The sequence below is a fragment of the Trachypithecus francoisi genome, unplaced genomic scaffold, assembly GCF_009764315.1.
Source record: "Trachypithecus francoisi isolate TF-2019V2 unplaced genomic scaffold, Tfra_2.0 Lachesis_group17, whole genome shotgun sequence".
Lineage (NCBI taxonomy): Eukaryota > Metazoa > Chordata > Mammalia > Primates > Cercopithecidae > Trachypithecus > Trachypithecus francoisi.
The window spans coordinates 20,330,130-20,349,311 of record NW_022681462.1 but is presented as its reverse complement, the minus strand read 5'-3'; the positions used below and the strand labels follow the sequence as shown (position 1 = coordinate 20,349,311).

The window sequence follows — 19,182 nt, the reverse complement described above, 5'->3', positions numbered from 1 at the left end:
CAGTGCACTGCCTGCATCATCAGAGACACCCAAAACAAAGGGCAAGTCAGCCAAGAGCGAGTGAACCAGCAGGTGAAACCAGTAGGTGAAACCAGTAGGTGGGATGATGGGGCAGTGGAGAGGGTGGGACTGTGGCTAATTCTGATCAACAAATGGGCTCACTGGAGCCACACAATCTCAATCCTCATCACAGGCTCCAAGGGCTGAAAACTTTTAGCTAGTGATGTTTCCCTTAAATTAAAAGAAAAAAAGAAATCCGATGAACGCAGTTCTGCAAGGACAACCATGAAAGGGTAAACTGGGATACAAAACATCGGAAAGACCACAATTTCTTTAATAATGAAATAATTTATTATTTGTTAACGGTTGAACAATACAGTTTACATATACACAGCAAAGATTCTCTAAAACATGTAGTTTCTAAAAATGCATGTGCTAACTGTAGTAAAAAGCACCATTCTCTATGGTCTTGACACAGGATTTACATTGGCGTCATATTTACATAAAGAAACATCTGGAAACACAATAGCATGCCCTTTCATCTGCTGCTCCCCTGTCAGGCTGTATGTAGCATTAGGAAGATGGCCCCCCCAAAATGATGGTAACAGCAATATTCCAAGAGCACCAGTTCTAGGGATGGGGGTAAAGGCAAGTTTGGTTGTCAGATAAAAGCTAAAATGAAGAATACTCCCTCAACTTGCCACCCCCTAGAGAGAAGAAATCAAAATGTAAAAATCTGGATAAATCTTAAAACTGGGTGCCTTATGATTTCTCACTTTATGATTTTGAGAGAAGGTCAGATAATCTCTTCAGCCATTCAATAGCTGAATCTAGCAGTGCCTGTCAATTTCTTCTTTCAGAAGAATCTGAGAAAAATCATCCATGTAATATTGATAATGAAAAAAATCATGATAAATCACCTATTGCACACCCCACCCTCTAACCCAGTTATCTTTGAAAGCAAAGCATCCTACAGTCTATAGATATCAGAGGATGTAGAATGAGAAAACCACCTCATCGAAAAGGGCCTTTGGGTTGTCTTCTACCAGGAAGAGTTTTTAAATAGGAGTAGCCAGCTACTAGACACGCTAAACACGCTGCACTGGAGTCAAACATAGAAAAAGAATTGATTGACGTGCAGGAAATTGCGTTTAGCCTTTTACTACCTGATGTTCAACACTCAGGGAAGGCAAAGGGGGGCAGACAAACTTGAGGAAACAAAGAAGAAACAGAAAAGACCAGGATTTTAAAGTCTCCTGTGTGGTTCATGAAAAAATAAAAAATAAAAAAAGACCAAGACTTGGGGGAAGAAGTAGACTGTAAAGGACAATGATAGTGGTATTCTTGCCAATACAGTATAGTATAAAAACCTAAACAATCATGTGTGTGTGTGTGTGTAGAGACACTTTTCAAAAATAAGTTCTCTCTTGAAAGGATGGGGAAGAGGCAAGAAGAAATAAGCCCACAAAATCCATTCTCAAGCTCTAAGATATTGCTAGACGGTTATTTTGAGCATCACAGTCCTACCTAGTTTATACTTTTTTCTTTTTTCTTACCCCCCAGGATTTGCTCTTGGCCACTTTGGGGATGCAGAAGAGAGGCCCATAGGAAACCTAGGTCGAGGCCCCTTTGTTGCTTTTGAGAAAGTAGAGGTTAAAGGAAAACACCCACCTTACAAAATAAACAAAACAAAAAAACACTCAAGTGGCCAACTGCAGGATGAGGGCCTACTTCATGTTCAGTTCTGAATCAACACTGAAATTATTTTCATCTTGGGTTGACCGGGAAAATCTAGGTCCTGCCTAAAAATGTGATGCATTTTGAATCACTAAACTAGCATTAGGTGTGTGACTACAGAAAGGAGCCAGCAGTTGCTATCAGCACCTTGAAGAATTCAAGATCTCTGCTTAGCAAAAGAGAACCAAAATAAAGACACCCTGGGTGCTCGGCCCACCATTCAAAGCCAACAGGGGATGGAAAGCTATGTTTTCAGGATGTTACAGAAGCACACATATATATTTTCTCACTGAATGAAATTAAATTAGACTGCGTACTCTTATTTTTCCCACTTGCACTATGATGGTATCAATAAGAGTGCAGTTTAGATTTTTTTAGTTTTTTAAAATCAACTTTCACATAAAAATATGCATGTGCCTATATTTATACACGTCTATATTTACGTACAATTGTCAAAGTCTTAAAGGCTGGGGTTTATATCTTTGCCCATCCCCTCCCAACCCCAAATCCCTACTAGAAAGGTTTTCATCTTGCTTAAAAAGACAAAACAACTAAAAAGACTATAGCTCTTAGCAGTCAGGCTGGTGGATCAGTGAATGAGAGAGGATAGACTGGCAAACCAGGGCTGCCGGTCAGCAGCGGCGGGGAGGATGGGGTCGGGGATTAGCTGCCTTGGGCTGAGTTTGCTGGTCCTGAAGATTACAGTTTTGGTTAGAGAGAGAAGCCTGTCTAGCATGCTGACTCGGTCTACCTCGAGCTTTGAAAGTAATGTCTAACCCCTGCTGTCAGTTTATCACAAGTGCATTAAAAATATAGAGATCTATCAAGTTCCACATTTATATGCAATCAAATTGAAAAGGACCAGACAAACAGTGCAAAGGTCAAATAATTACTGTTTTATATTGGGACAGTACATTTCAGATTTCAACCAAAAAGACAAAAATGCAGTTTAACTCAAAGGCACAACAATTGAAACACAGAAAATAATGGTATCTCTTGGATGCCTTATTTCTAAATTAAACAAAGAAGTACACAAATTTTGTTCCCTTCCCTCCCCCAGTGCAAGCCCACAAGCTTTTTCCAAAGTCTTGAGCTTTCGATGCTGTCCCGCATCGTGGACTTGTGAGGCGCTTGGATGTAGCAATGAAACAAAATGCTTGAGAGGTCTAGTGAATGGCATTCAAAAGGGACCTCAAAGTGCAGACATATCTTTTTCAAACATGTTACAGGCTGAGCTGGCTCTGTGAACACCATCACTCTGCTTAAAATCCAGGAAGCAGGCTTTAAAAATGCAAAAGGCATACAAGTTGTATTTCAGTGCAAATCTTTAGCTGGTTGTTGGAAAAGATTCCAAAAATTAAAAAAAAAAAAAAAAAATCCTTTGTGTCACCTGCCCCTCCCCCCAGCCAAAGCTGAAATGAAGAAAAAACAAAGAAGAATTACAGATGACTTTGGAATCATTTAAGAATCCACTACTTCCAATTAGAACATTTAGAAAAATACATTAAAGAATCATTTTTTAAAACACATAAAAGTAATCTTGCTTTTTGAGATTGCTCTTCGGGCATAGAATGAGCTTCCGTGGGGAGTGCGTTTGAACTTTGACCTTAGCTGTGTGCGAGGTGCAGACGCTGGGGGAGCTTCAGGCTGTGGTGTGCGAGTGACCGCAGGCCAGCAGGCGCGCGGGGGGGTGGCTGCCCGCTGCCGAGTCAGCCATTGAGCCCTTAGGTCGCAGTGCGTCCATGGATTTTAGGAATGTTCTCATCACTTTGTGACACACTCTGCTTCAGCATCACAGATTTTACAAATGGTTCAAATTCAATGAAAAAGATTCGCCAGAGGCTGAAAACATCAAGACCTCAAAAATATGAATGCAAAAATATTCAGGGGAATGAACTAATTTTGTAGATACCTACATACAAAGTTTCTAGAACATCTATAAAAGCACAAAGTCATAAGAATTTATTTTCCATTACATTAGTTTATATAAAATGAATAAATAGTATTTATAGATTTAATGTGTCTTATGTACATATACATGTGCTCTGTTTTAGCTTAAATAAAAATGCTACAAAGTCGGAGATCACTTAAGGGAGAAATCATAACCAAAAAGAAAAATCAGCCTTTTAAACTATCAACCCAAAAGCCTCCATAAAGAAGTTTCTGGGTGTGTCCAAAAATAATCAATAAGGAGAGGAGTTCTAGTAACGGTGTACCATCCTCTCCTGTTCACCTGCAACAGAGCAGAAACGTGGACATTTTCTTTCACTGATAATGGCTACTAGCTCTGCTAGTGCCACAGCTCAGTTATTGCTGAAAGTTCAATAGGAAAATAGATTATAATTGGACCAAATGTCACTTATTTGGGGGAAAAAAAAGGATAATCACTTTGTGTTCAGTGGGAAATGGAGATCTCATTTATCTCTGAGGTAGGAAAAAAAAACGTTCCAGAGACAAGTAGCATTAACAAAGTTGGAGGGGAGAATGTGCCTCGAGATAGCAGAACACAACGAGGTCCCAAGAACATCGCACAAAAATAGATTGTACCGTTTTGTTTGTGAGAACAAACAATTTGGAACTTTGATGAGCTGTGCAACCCCAAAGACACACTATCACGGTGTCCATTTTAAAGTGAGAAATACTGCTCCCATCCACACGCAGTGCGTCGGGGGAATGAGCATGCGCAGTGTGAAGGGCGTGTTTTCTAGAGGTATTCCTGACTTCCTCACTGGTGGTGAGGTCCATGGTTAAGTGCTCTTAAATGCTGCTTTCAAAGCTTACTTTGGAGTTCTGAGATCAGGATCTCAATTTCAAAAGTTTGTTTCCTTCCGTTTCCTAAGTACAAGACACACTTGGACGTTCCTCCTAGGCAAGTAACATAGTAAGCCAGAAAACTGGAAGAAAGGTCTGGGAGAGGACACGAGGAGAGCAAAGAGTGGGACTGCTGAGATGTGGACATTGCTTACTCGGTCTAAGAATTCTTGGATGCTTCAAATTGATTGGAATGTATAGTCTCTCAGAGACAAATTTTTATGGCGAGTAAAAGAGAAGCTAGTGGATGCAATCAGAAGCCCACAACCCTAAGCACTTCCTTGAAAACAGTTACAAAGCTGATTTTGGTCAAGGTGGGACACTGAAGTTTACGTGCAAGGGAGTTGTGGGCAGGTCCAATACGTTACCTAATCAGAACCAACAGGGAGAACCTTCAAGGAGGCAGCCACAGTGTCCACTCTCTTAGAGACCAAGACATGCCTTGTGACTGTCCTGCAGCTTTATTCTCTTGATGCTGGCGCTGGAATAGCCCTCATCACTGCCGAGGCTCTGCATGCTGCCCTGCTCGTCAGAGTCGCTCACGCTGCTGCTGCTCCAGTCCAGATCACCCGTGAGATAGTCCGTGCTCTCCACGTCAACGTCGATTTCTTCTGCAGGGAGGACAAGAGAGAAGAACACTATGGAAGTGCTCTACAGAAAACTCAGGCGCAGTGGCTCATGCTTGTAATCCCAGCACTTTGGGAGGTTGAGGCGGGTGGATCACTTGAGGTTAGGAGTTTGAGACCAGCTGGGCCAACATGGTGAAACCCTGTTTCTACTAATACAAAAATCTGGCCGGGCCTGATGGCTCATGCCTGTAATCCCAGCACTTTGGGAGGCCAAGGTGGGTGGATTACTTGAGGTCACGAGTTTGAGACCAGCCTGGCCAACATGGTGAAACCCTCATCTCTACAAAAATCTCTACAAAAATACAAAAATTAGCCAGGCATTGTGGTGTGTGCCTGTAATCCCAGCTGCTCGGGAGGCTGAGGCAGTGGAATCACTTGAACCCGGGAGGCAGAGGTTGCAGTTAGCCAAGATCACACCACTGCATTCCAGCCTGGGTGACAGAGCAAGATTCTGTCTCAAAACAAAACAAAACAAAACAAACTCAGGCTGAAAACCAACCCCAATCAAACCCTTCTGTGGGTTGTCACCTAACTGTTAGCAGGGAGGAGGAACCTGTCACTGGAGGTCACACTGTTCGACTTCTCTACATCATACCCAATGTCTTAGTTCTTCTTACACTCTGCCTCCTGTCCGCAGCACTGAACCCCTGCTCTGGAAGTGGGAGAGGACAAGGGAGACAGGAGGAGAGCGAGAGGGGCTCACCCCTGTCGGAGTCGGAGCGCTCTGAGGAGACGGTGGAGCCGATGCTGTCCATCCGGATCCTCTCAATGCCCAGTTTCTCCAGCTGCCTCTTCAGGTGCCGCTGCTCTCGCTGAAGCTGGTCTATTTGGTGAACGGCTTTTCTGTCACAATCTTCAAGTTTCTGCAAGTCAAAGGGGTAGTTGTTGGGCCCCACAGGGAGATTTCTAAATGGTCAATGCCCCCCGCGTCTTCCTTTCTAGCAGTAGAATGCGCCAAACTTCTTCAGACGCCTTCTGGTGCCACTCGTCAAGCTTCTCCCTGAGACAGAAGTCGACTGGCCAGTGACTCCTGGCTTCGTCTGACTCTTCAGCATCGCCAGTGCTGGGGGTACTTGTCCTGTCACAGGGATTCTGGGACACATGGTGGCACCCCGGTAGCCCTCAGTTTTAGTATCAAAAAGACTGCAGGCAGCAGCCCCCAACCTGATCTCCCTTGTTGGTAGCGATCCTCTGAACACCTGATCTCTCAACTAGAAAACTGCACGTGATGGGAGCTTAAAAAACATGCTTCCATTTAAAACTATGTTTATTCAAGTACATGTCCCAATTACATAAGCACTTTTTTGTGTCATGCCAAATCTCAATTAACTTCTGTTTGTTAGCAGGAAATAATAGTCCCTTTTGATGTCCTGATTCTAATTTGTCCAACAGAAGACTTTAGAAAACACATTTCCATATAACACTCATTTTTACAAATCTGCCCCCTAGCTTCTCATATTCTTCAGATAATTAAGAAGATTGTTGAACTGTAGCTGTTTTGCTTTAAATAGAGGTTTTCTCCCAGAATTGTCATGAATGTAGGCTACTAACCATAATTAAAGTAACATTTGTCCAACTATAATATGATTATACGAACATGCTAAACAGGCATTTTGGCTCTGCAGACTTTGAATCCAACTCCCCTTACCCTTTGCTATTCAGGCAGCATAGAGTGTCAACTCTGTGCCCAACACCCTGGGAGGTGCTGGGGCTGCGAGGTGAGCACAAAGATCCAGTCCCCTGCCTCATGGAGAATACAGTCTAAGGACTGAGACAACCCAGTGGTCACACAAACCACTGTCAAATGTCAGTTATGATAGGGCTAAGAGATACCCAGTGCCTGGACCACCTGTCACAGGAAGGAGGTCACTGAGTCGGGAAAGTCAGCGAAGGATTCTCTGAGCTAGAGAGACTTGCACTGTGATCTGAAGAATAAGTAGAAGGGAACAGCATGGACAAAGGCCCTAAAGTAAGACAATATGACAATGCCAGGGACTGGAAGAAGAGCTGGAGAAAGGGGAATTGGGGAACAAGATGGTGCTGCAGAGGCAGGTGAGGACCAGGCAAGGCAGAGCCTGGGGCAGGCCAGGTGACAGAGCTTGTCCTGAGCCACAGAAGAATTTTATACAAGGTCACATGTTGATTTGCACCTTGAAAGGACTGTTCTCAGGAAGCATGGAAAGCAGACGGGAGGGACCCAGAGGGATACAGGGAGACCTCTGAGGATTTTATTGCAGTAGACAGTGGGGATGAAGATGGAAGTAGACCAGGCTGTAAAATATTTAGGCCTTGGAGATGGCCTAGATATATGGTTAAGGAGCAGGAGCTATCAAGGACTCCTGAGTTTCTGGCTTGTACAACTGGATGGAGAGAGTTGGATGGACCATTTAACCTCTGGTGCATGGGAGTGAGAAACACTCAGCTAGGTTTTTAACATGTTGCATTTGAGGTACCTGTGATTCATCCAATAGCCAGACTGGTGGAGTTCAGGGGAGACGACTGTCCTGGAGATATAACAACAGACAAACCCTCACTGAACAGGTAAGGATAAAGCAGCATCCCAACAATACACTTACCTTTATGTGCAATTTGGCTTTTGTTAATAAACTCAATGTAGTGTGTCGACTTGATTCGGGTCCAAGTGGCACCAGCCCCTTCAGCTTCTCCAGGCACAAGCGAAGATGAGCCCGTCTATGAAAACAAGACCACGGTAGCATCTGAGAGTTTCACAGTAGGCCAGAAGCACCCCAGGCAGAATGAGTTCTAAAAGAGTGTGAAGTTGCTCAGGCCTTGCTATGGCAAATGCTACCAATGACCTCTTGCTGAATAAACATATTTTGAACCAGACAATTCTGGTGAAAACCAATGAGAAGCAAAATCCAAGGTTTTCAAAGCTAAGTCTGTTGATAATACAAGCGTTGGGGTAGGGAATAATATCTGCTATTATATGGTCATTTACATGTGTAAATACTATATACAGCAATGATCCCTGATTCACGATGGTTCAACTTACAATTTTTTAAAATTTATAATGAATTTATTGAAGTATTAAATGCATATTAGACTTGGGATGTTTTTTATTTATGATGGGCTTCTTGAGACATAACCCCATCATAAGTCAAGGAGCATATATATCTGTGGAGTTATTTGTTGAAGCTTTATTTGTAATAGCAAAGATTGAAACAACCCAAATGACCAGCCAGGAGGGAACTGGTTAAATAAATTATGCTACATCCACACCGTGGAGTACTATGTAGCTATCAAAAAGAATGAGAATGTGCTTTCTGTCCTATTAGGAAAGATTTTCCAGCTATATTGTGAAGTGGAGAAAAGCAAGATTCCAAACTGTGAGTATACCATGCTATCTTAAAGGCAGAGGAAAACAAGAATCTATATTCATGTTTTCTTGTATGTAGACAAACTCTGGAACGACACATAAGAAACTGGCTAGGCAGGGAGAAGGCAAGGAACAGTCAGACAGAGACAAGGAAGGAAGCGAGGGGGGTTTTTACTGAGTCATTTTTTATACTTTTTGTTCTTGGAGTATGTCAGACTGATGCAACAGCACGGAGTGGGAGAGGGAAAAGAGCTAGATGAAGAAGCAGACATGGCAACTGACTGAAGAGAGAGCACGAGAGTTGCTCCAATTTAGAAATTTACATTTCCTTGAAATGGTTTGTGCTTTATTCTAGAACCTGGAAGATTCTGTGAATGTAAGAAACAGCCGCGATTTGGGGTTTTTGCTTAAGCTTACCACCTCCTTAAAGCCTTCCCAAGCCATCCTAGCTCACAGTGATTCCTCCATTTTCTGAGCACCACTTGTTTATACTATTCACTGGGAAGTTCACTGTACTGCCTGAATTGTTTTGTAATTGTTACTTAACGATTCACTGCAGTCTCCTTAGAAAGTCAGGACTGCAGCTTAATCATTGCTGTGCTGCCACAGTGCCTCAAACACACATGTGCTTAATAAGTGTTTGCTGAATGGATTATGTCATCTATTCAACTAGACTTTAAGCTTCTAGAGGACAGAGTCCATCTCTACTGCATCTTTGCACCTTCAGCAGTGCTCAGAGTCTTCAGGTTTTAGATAACATTCATTGCCCACACACAACCTACTTGGAGCAGAGCTCCCTGGAGTCTAGGAGGCTACCCTCCAGCTGAATTGGGAAACAATGCAATGCCTTATAGGTTTGCCGTTTTTCCTCTTAAGAATTGTACTGGAATAGCAAAAGTTGAAATGTAGACCAAAAAAAGGAAATGGCTTCAGAAAGCTATAGGACAGGCGAATATGCATGATATTAATGTACGAAGTCAATTCACACTCTCCAGGGAGACTTCAGGATGTTCCCCCAAGGCAGGTCTAGTAAGCGAGGCATTAGACTTCCTTCCTTCTGAGCCTCCTGCCTCCTCTAGGTCATGAGGAAGTAGTCCTGAACTCTCCAAGGGCACTCTAAGGTTTGGCAAGCTTGGGGAGTACAGCATTCATTTCTGAGCTAGGAAGAGGTAATGGGACAAGGGCTTTACTATTTTGTAAGTCTTTCACTTGTTCTGAAAACCTGTCCATGTGGCAGAGTCATAGCAAAGACTCACGTTACAGGTTTGCTCCTCCCACTACTGCAACAGGTGGGGACGGGGAGGGGAAGGGAAGAAAACTTGTATGTAAAACATACTTGTTAATCTTGGATAATATTCTTCAACAAGAGCCATGAAAATAGATGTTATTAGAAACACTATGAGAAAGTATAAATTATACATTTATAAATTTGTCTAATTTACTTCTTGTCATAAAACTTATAGACTAATTTTCTTTTTCTTTTTCTATTTTTGAGACGGAGTTCTCGCTATTGTTGCCCAGGCTGGAGTACAGTGGCGTGATCTCAGCTCACGGCAACCTCTGCCTCCCAGGCTCAACAGATTCTCCTGCCTCAGCCTCCTGAGTAGCTGGGATTACAGGCGCCGGCCACCACGTCCGGCTAATTTTTGTATTTTTAGTAGAGATGGGGTTTCACCATGTTGGCCAGGCTGGTGTCGAACTCCTGACCTCAAGCGATCCACCTGCCTCAGCCTCCCAAAGTGCTGGCATTACTGGTGTGAGCTAATTTTCAAATTAGAAGAAAAAGTTCAAAAATTAAAATTATATTTGGATATTTTTCAGTCAGCTTGTTATTTGCAAAGACTGCATGATTCAGTCTGCATGATTGTCATATTAGTATTTTTATGATGTTGGTTTATATGCAGATACGAGTGTGTGAATTTTTTTAGGAAGTTTGTTCACTGATAAAAATATAATAAAGTCATCTTTTGAAGCATTGTCATTTCTAGCCTTATAGGAGTCTTGCCCAGAAAGTGCAATTTTCACTACCTAAATGTGGGTTTCCAAAGAACACTCCTAGTTGTGAAACTAGAAATAAGCCATTTGACTAATTCCAGCTGAGGCTAATACTTGTTCATTCAGTGTTTTCTGGCCTAGTTTACAAAAATAGGACCTAGAATTCTTTCTGGATTTTTGCAGAGACCCAAAACCAACTCTGTCTTTGGCAGGGTCTGCCTTGGCCTTCTCCGGCGCCTCACAGCTGCAGCCTGATGGCTGCCCCCTGCCCACATGCCACTGCCTGCAGACATCCCCACACTGGTGCCCGGGCCAACCACAGGAGAGCAATGAAATATATTAAGTAGACTCAGTTCCATCATATAGTAGTGAAATCCAATCCCCGAACCAAAAAAAGCAAACAGACCCCTCTGTTACGTACAGCTCCTACCAAGGCTCTCCAACCCTGACACACACACAGACACACAAACAGACACACATATAGACACACAAACTCCTGGGATCTAGAATCCCTCTGCCAGCCCTGAGTACCCACGGAGCTCCCAGATCCAAAACAAGCAGAACAAACACCCATCTCAGCATTCTCTTCTCAGTTCTGACTACTTCCCTGCCCTGCTGTCCCATTTTAAACAAGGTCAAACTCCCTTTGGGGAACTAGCAGGGGTTTTGCTATATATCCTTAACAGGAAGCCACCCAACACCTCAATCTGACCCCTGCAGTTGGCTCTCCTCCCATCACATCTTCTTCAGACAGTCTTCACTCTGTTGCCAAGAGCTACCTCCCAGCTTCCTGGCTGCCTCTTCCTTTAGCACTGATCCACACTGCTTTGTACTTAGGTCATGAACTTTAACAAACTTCACCTTCTGACTCTTCAGAAATATAACTTTAATTATTCTGAATAGGCTGATATACCTTTGGTCTACAGCGGTATAAAGAAACCAATCTTTGAACTATAATAAGTCATGCTCCCAAGCAAGTATGGCCTATAACTACTAATAACGAATTTAGATACAACTATAGATTCTCCTCAGTAAGTTTTAAGTATCTCAAATTTTATTGATTTTTATTTTAAAAATTTTAAAAATATTCTGACTCTTTTAGTCACTATGCAACCAAACATTAATGCAGTAATTAAGAGTAAATGCCTGGAGAAATGTGGTACATATACATAATGGAGCAATATTCAGCCATAAAAAGAATGGGATCCTGTCATTTGCAACAACATGGATAGAATTGGAGATCATTAGGTTAAGTGAAATAAGCCAGGCACAGAAAAACAAATATTGCATATTCTCACTTATTTGCTGGATGTAAAAATCAAAGCAATTGAACTCAAGACATAGAGAGTAGGAGGGTTACCAGAAGCTGGGAAAGGTAGTGGGGGTGGAGAGGAGATGGGGATGGTTAATGGGTTAAAAAAAAAAAAATAGCTTGAAAGAATGAATAACACCTAGTATTGATAGCACAACAGGGTAACTATAGTCAAAATAATTTAATTGTATATTTTTAAATAATTGGAAGAGTAGAACTGGATGGTTTGTAACACAAAGGATAAATGCTTGAGGGGATGAACACTACATTTTACGTGATGTGGTTATTATGCACTGCATGCCTGTATCAAACACCTCATGCACCCCATAAATATACACACCTACCACATAGCCACAAAAATTAAAAATTAGTATTAAAAAACCAGTAAATGTTTGAGATCCTGGCTCTGCCACTTACTCCCTGTGTGACCTTGAGCAAATTACTTAACTCTGTGTAGCCTCAGTTTCCTTATCAGTAGAAAGAGGGTGACAAGCACCTCCCTGGGAGGGCCGCCGTGGGTACTGACTGAGACAAGGTATGGAAGCTCCTGGGTCAGGGTCTGACAGGGAGTACTCCGTATGTGGTAGCAGTTATCCTTTCAATCCTAGCTTCCTCTGTAGAAGGAGATTTACTGTGAGCAAACACAGATAATAATGGCCCTATAATATTCCTTTTACAATCAATAGGAACTCAAAAATGTCTCACTAGGCAGACAGAGGCTATCTGGCAAAATCCACTTTTCTGAACACTTCCTTGAAGAAAATGGACATCTTTTGTCATTAAAATAATGGAAAATCTAATCCATTTTCTAAAATGCTTATGCTAAAAGTACTATTTCTTTACATTTACAAAATTAGCAAGGGTTTTATTAAGTCAATGAATGCAAAATAAAAGATTCCTTTATTTCCTATTCACATCATGGAGAGGCAGGGGTAGAAAGGATTCCAAGGTTGGGAGAGAGGCAGCTGCCTCACTTTTGCTTGCTGCAGGAGCAAGCATTCTGAAGAGCCTGGGCCTACCTCCTTGATCTCTACTGCAAGGGCCAGAGGAAAATAAAAATAGAGGCAAATACGTATTGACTTGCGAAGTCCAAGCACACAGATCTTAAAATATCTCACGTGCAATAGCAAGAAGAAAGTATAACATACTGAGGAGCAAATTTAAAACAGGTTGGGAAGGATCTATGAGAAGAAAACTATAAAACTTTCTGTTGAAAGACACAAGAATATTTGAGTAAACGAAAAAAATAGCAGATTCCTGGATATGAACCCTCCAAACAAAAAATGTCAATGTTCCTCAAGTTTGTTTACAAATTTAACACAATTCCAAGAAAAAAACTCCCAACAGTGTTCTTTTTAATGCTGGGACTACACTTCATCTAGAAGAATAGATGTGTGAGACACTGCCAAAATTTTTGAAAAAGAAGAATAATGAGGAAGAATGTGCTGTACCAGATATTAAATTGTATTATAAAGCTTCAATAATTAAAAACAGTGTAGTACTAATACAGGAATAGGCAGACAAATCAAGTGAACAGGATAGAAATCCCCAGAAACAGACCTAAGAATAGATAGGAATTTAGCACATAAAGGAGATAACGCCATAAATCCTTGGGGAAAGAATGGATTACTCAGAAAATGGCAAGAGTGAGGAGGTTAACATCAAAATAAATTCCAAACAGATTAAAGATTTAAATATAAAATATATTCAGATACCACATATTTCTGTTGTTAGTCTTCCTTAACTCTTGCCAGCCATGAATTACGGAAAGTAAATATCCAAGTGAAGGAAGTTATTAATGAAGAAGGTGCCGAGCTGTCTGAGGCACCAGCTCCTACCAGAGCTTTGGCACTGATAGAAGGCACCTGGGCTAACCTGCGTGTCTCAGACAATTCTGACGGTAGCTCTTCACAGACCATGCTTCCTTGATTCTATCTATGAATCTCTCTCAGGCTAGTAGATCTGCAAATTGGGGAATAGATTCAACAGAGTAGGATTATTAGGTAGATGGTGCTATCTGTAGATAGTGCCTCTTGTACTTACTTAATATACTATCCTTAAAGTTCTTCCTGACTTGGATGTAATCAAGACCAGAAGTGGTACCAAATGAGGGGTGTGTGGGTATGTGTGTGTGTGAGGGAAGCACTGTTATCTGTGATTACTTCTCTTTATTGAAAGTGTAACAGGCTGGGCCGGGCGCGGAGGCTTACGCCTGTAATCCCATCACTTTGGGAGGCCGAGGTGGGTGGATCACTTGAGGCCAGGAGTTCGAGACCAGCCTGGGCAACATGGCAAAACCCCATTTCTACTAACAATACAAAAATTAGCCAGGTGTGGTGCACATCTGTAATCCCAGCTACTTAGGAGGTTGGGGTACGATAATCGTTTGAACCTGGTAGGCAGAGGTTGCAGTGAGCTGAGATTGTGCCACTGCACTCTAGCCTGGCGACAGAGCAAGACTCTGTCTCAAAAAGAGAAAAAAAAAAACTATTATGTTATGTTCTGCTGCTTTCTTAGGTCCCAGGCTATATTTTCTTTTTTTTTTTTTTCTGCATATTCAACCAGGCTGGAGTGTACTGGTGCCATCACAGTTCACTATAGACTCAACTTCATAGACTCAAGCAATCCTCCCACCTCAGGCTCCTGAGTAGCTGGGACTACAGGTGCACGCCACCACGCCCAACTAATTAATTAATTATTTTTTTTGGTACAGATGGGTCTCGCTATGTTGCCCAGGCTGGTCCTGAATTCCTGGGCTCAACTGAGCCTCCCACCTCGGCCTCCTAAAGTGCTGGGATTACAGGTGTGAGCCAGTGCCCCCAGCTAGTCTTGGGATACAATATTGAGTAAGATCAAGTCCCTGCCTTTGAGGTAATTAAAATTTAGTTGGAGTGCTCAAACATGTAGATGAATTATTGCAGAATGATTTGTAGGAGCTACATTCAAACCCTGACAGATATCAGCTCCCACCTAAAGTTATAGAATGGGCTCCCCTTTGTTCTTACCAAACATGTTCTTTCTTTTTCCTCACCCTCAAACATCCCATCTGACTTAACTTATTTCCAAGTTTTCATAGCCTATCATAACTTTCTTTTCCTTTCCAAATAGATCACCCTAAACAGGGTAGCCTATTTTGAGGTTTCACCATTTTATCACCTATCTCAGTGTGGGCATAGACTTACCCAATTAAATGCCATCTTAAATCCTATAAGATAATTGGAGGTTGAACAAAAATAATTTTAGATATGGGTATGTATGAGCTGTATAATAAGGAAAAGAAGGTATTTAGTAAAAAATAAGAAGGAACAAGTCTTATTAATGGGACTCGTAAAATTAATCCCTTAAAGTGTCAAGGGTCACAAGAGATTCTGCATTGAGAACAAAGCCCTACCAGGTGAAGATGACAAGTCATGCTTTGAAAAGGGAAAAAATACTTTCTTCTTTTTCTAAAATGATCCCTTTATAAACAATTGCCAAGTGCATCATTATTACCAACTTAATTGGAACCCTAGAAGGTTTTGAAGATTTCTCACAGTTGTGTTGATAAATCTTTGTAGAAAATACAAAGATATTAATATACTCAGTGAATAATACATAAATAGCAGTTCACAGTGGCTACATTTTGGAGAGATAAGATCACTTCTTTAAGTATAAAATACATAAGTACACCTCATTAATATTTCCTTTTTAGAGCCTAATTTTCAAATGCAACATATATATTATAATCATACTTGTTGGCTCTATCCCACTGTTTGACTATTAATGCCTATGACAAAAAGTCAGGGAGTAGACCCAGAGTTCCAGGTAGGAGACTGGAAATTGGTCAAATGACCAGCATGTGTCTCTCCTCCAAGTCTTGCCAAAGGCAGGTGTCATCTACTCAAAGGTTATAGTACAAGAAAGATGATTCTTGTGGTACAAATGTGAGTTCTTCTCCAGACCATCAGTATAGACTGGATTTATACACTGATCCCTGTGTCTCTCCTTCGTAATAACCTTACCCCATGTTGCAACAAACATGGACTTGTTACAACATCCCATCCCAGAGTGAAATCTGAATGTGGTCAAGAAAGTTCAGAAACAATAAGAGTGATGCAACACATACCACAACTCAGGCCCAGCACAAAAGTCAGGCCCCAGCCCTTCCGATATAAGGGACTTGGTCATTTGAAAAATCAAAATCCAAAAGGAACAACTACAGGGACCTGTAATCAATTAGAATATTCTTCCAGAAGAGACCTGACTGAATTAGTTTCTCATGCCAGACCAGATGCCACTGAAATACTGTTTGACCAAATGGAAATAACAGCTTAGACTGGGCTGCGGAGTCTTCCCTATGGAGCCACACAGAAATCTTCTGTCCCAGGATCAGAAGACTCTGGCAGAGGTAGTGGCTCTAGACCAGGCACCTAATTCCAGCAAGAGCTGTATATGCACCATTCCAGAAAAATGGATGTCTACTATTAAAGGAGATGCCAGAGCCATCTTTTGAAAAAAGAGTCTATTCTGGGCCAGGCGCGGTGGCTCAAGCCTGTAATCCCAGCACTTTGGGAGGCCGAGACGGGTGGATCATGAGGTCAGGAGATCGAGACCATCCTGGCTAACATGGTGAAACCCTGTCTCTACTAAAAAATACAAAAAAACTAGCCGGGCAGGTGGCGGGTGCCTGTAGTCCCAGCTACTTGGGAGGCTGAGGCAGGAGAATGGCATGAACCCGAGAGGAGGAGCTTGCAGTGAGCTGAGATCCGGCCACTGCACTCCAGCCTGGGTGACAGAGCAAGACTCTGTCTCAAAAAAAAAAAAAAAGAAAAAAGAGTCCATTCTACCACCTGGCTCCTGACCTATTGGCTGTAGCTTACACGTGTTCGCTCAGTCTCCATTTGCTGAGGGGCTCACTGAAAGGCTTTATTTTAAAGTGGAGGAATTCCCAGTTAAGAGAAAGATATAGCAGAATTATCATCAACAACAAAATATTTAAATATTTTTATATTCCAACAATAATCAATTAGTTAACTAAAATGGGAAACCAATAGCAATCTAAAAACACACAAATCCAGGAATACCTTTTACAGGACATGTATAAGACCTGTGTGGAAAACTTCGCTACAAAACTTTGCTTAGAGACAGATCTGAATAAAGAGAGATCTCAATAAAGACACACCAAATCCTGGATGAAAAGATCTAATATATAAGCATGAACTTTTCAAGGTTAATTTATATTGGAATTATGCAATGTTAATTTTTAAACTCCCAAAATAATTTAGGGGTTGGGGAATTCATAGATTAAAGTTTTTTCCAGGAAAAATAAACTGGTGAAAATAGGTAAGAGCATGGAAAAATAAAAAAAGGAGAATGCAAGGGTATGTATTGGCATAGGAAGAAGAGATGGATCAAAGGACTGGAAGAATAAGTCTAGATAGAGACCTAGCCATAAACAAAAATTAAGTATACACCAAAGGCAGTAACTTGAATCAGTGAGGGAAGACTGATTCTGTAAAGCTAAATGACAAACTGGACAGTTATGTGATAGAAAAAGTGTCAATATCTTTCATATACGTCCTTTATATTATGGAAACTTTTTAAAATAAAGAAAAAGATAAATTCTTCAGTAGAAAATTGGGCAAAGGCTATTGAATAGACAATTTGCACAAAGAGACGCACAGAGTCAAAGACATCAACACTGCTCAACTATGCTAGTAGTACAAGAAATGCAAATTAAAACAAGTTGCCTGTGTGGGTGTTTTTTTTATTTTTTACTTATCAAACTCATAAAGGTTTTAAGTTATAACATCAACTTGTGAAGTGTAGGGAAAATACTGCCTATAACCTGCCTGGTGGACAATCCAGCAATCCTAAAAACGTGTTCACCACCAATTCCACAGCTATAAATTTATCCTAAGGAAATAATTATGATGTTGGACAGAGATTTTTCTACAGGTGGTTTAAGAAAGCATTGTTTAGGTTCTGGAAGAATCCAAAGTAGGGGACTGATTACCTGAGGTTTAATGTATTCATATAATATAATACTGGGCATTAAGTAATGTTGGAAAAGGAGATTTAATGACGCTGGAAAATGTTTATAACTGGAAAAGATGCTACAAATTATACTATATGATCCCATGTTGGTTAAAAAAAACTGTACACAAAAGTCTAGATGGATATAGAACAAATGTTAGCAGGTGTTACCTCTGAGAGGCCTATTACAGTTGATTTTATATTCTTTGTGCTTTTCTGAATTTTCTAACTTTCCACACAAAACTATATTTTCAGTTCTTTTCCAAAACAATTGGAAAGATATATTTCCAAGTTCCATGGGTTTTCTCTGAGTGCCAGAACCATGGATGATTTAAATTTTTAGTATTGTTTTCTATATTTCTCAAAATTTTCTGCAAGATTAGTTTAAAAAAAGAAACCCCCCCCCCCGTCCACACACACCCCCCACACCCCCACAGGTGTTTTCTTAGGAGCTCAGACCCAGAAAATTAGTTAAAATGCAGAGAAACACAGGCCATGTGCTGACTGACAAACCCCCTGTAGAGTGATATTAATCTGAGCTCCTCCACAGCAGTGAGTAGCCTTTACTGGATTCTGTAGTCCCAGCACCTACTACATGGCATCTTAGGTGCTCAACACCTATTCGGTTGAGTAGAGAATACTACCACCACCATTCTAGAAGTCTTTTCATTTATTGTCCCACCAATGCGAAGATACTTCAAAGTGTTGGTGTTGGGTATAATATCCTTACAGTTGAGTCCTGGTAACATAGAGTAACACTAATTATTTAGGATCTCTAAAGTGCCATAGAAAAGGTTTCCATTCAAGAAAACTAACCCAAGTATAATCAGCTCTGCAATATCAAAAGGGAAAATCCCATTGTTAGAAGTTCTTTTCCTAAGTTGCCTTTTCTTCTTCTTTTTTTTTTGAGACCCATAGCAATCTTTTTACACTTGATTTTAGCCAAAAGGCCGAGAAGCAATGAAAGCCATGATAATCTTTTTATGCAATGTTATCAGGTAAAAAATGGCTAAAGTGTATTAGCATTTACCAGAGTGGTATTCTTTTATAGAACTCAGCTACTAAAACTAGGAAGAGTACAAAAACAGCTGTTCAACTGACCTCCAAACCCTGAAGTTCGTAAACATCCACACTAATAAGAGAGGGGAGCCTAGCAACTTTAACCTCCCCTGAACTGCAGCAACCAATGCTTGCTTAAATTAAGTAAACTGAGTCCTGATTTTCCTTCTCTTCTGTTCACATGCTCTAGACTAGAAAGATTATCAAGACCTTTAAAGACCAAATTCCAAAAAAGAAAAGAAGGAAACTAGATAACTAACCCTTCAACAAGCAAAACTGACTGGTCA

The 19,182-nt window shown here is 41.1% G+C and overlaps 1 protein-coding gene across 2 annotated transcripts in view; it reads right to left on the bottom strand.

Moving 5' to 3' along the window:
• Positions 1 to 328: 328 nt before the first annotated feature.
• Positions 329 to 19,182, bottom strand: part of MXD1 (MAX dimerization protein 1) — a 28,299-nt gene continuing 9,445 nt past the window's right edge. The window contains exons 4-7 of one of the 2 annotated variants that reach the window (XR_004444000.1): positions 7,754 to 7,868; positions 5,881 to 6,040; positions 4,917 to 5,159; positions 2,884 to 3,018 (exon numbers count right to left, since the gene is read on the bottom strand). Coding sequence is in view for 1 of the 2 variants with exons in the window: in XM_033239325.1 (XP_033095216.1) it covers positions 4,972 to 5,159; positions 5,881 to 6,040; positions 7,754 to 7,868 (463 nt within the window). In the remaining variant the exon portion in view is untranslated. Of the gene's footprint in view, positions 5,160 to 5,880; positions 6,041 to 7,753; positions 7,869 to 19,182 lie in introns of both variants that reach the window. The other variant, XM_033239325.1, reaches the window with a different exon arrangement.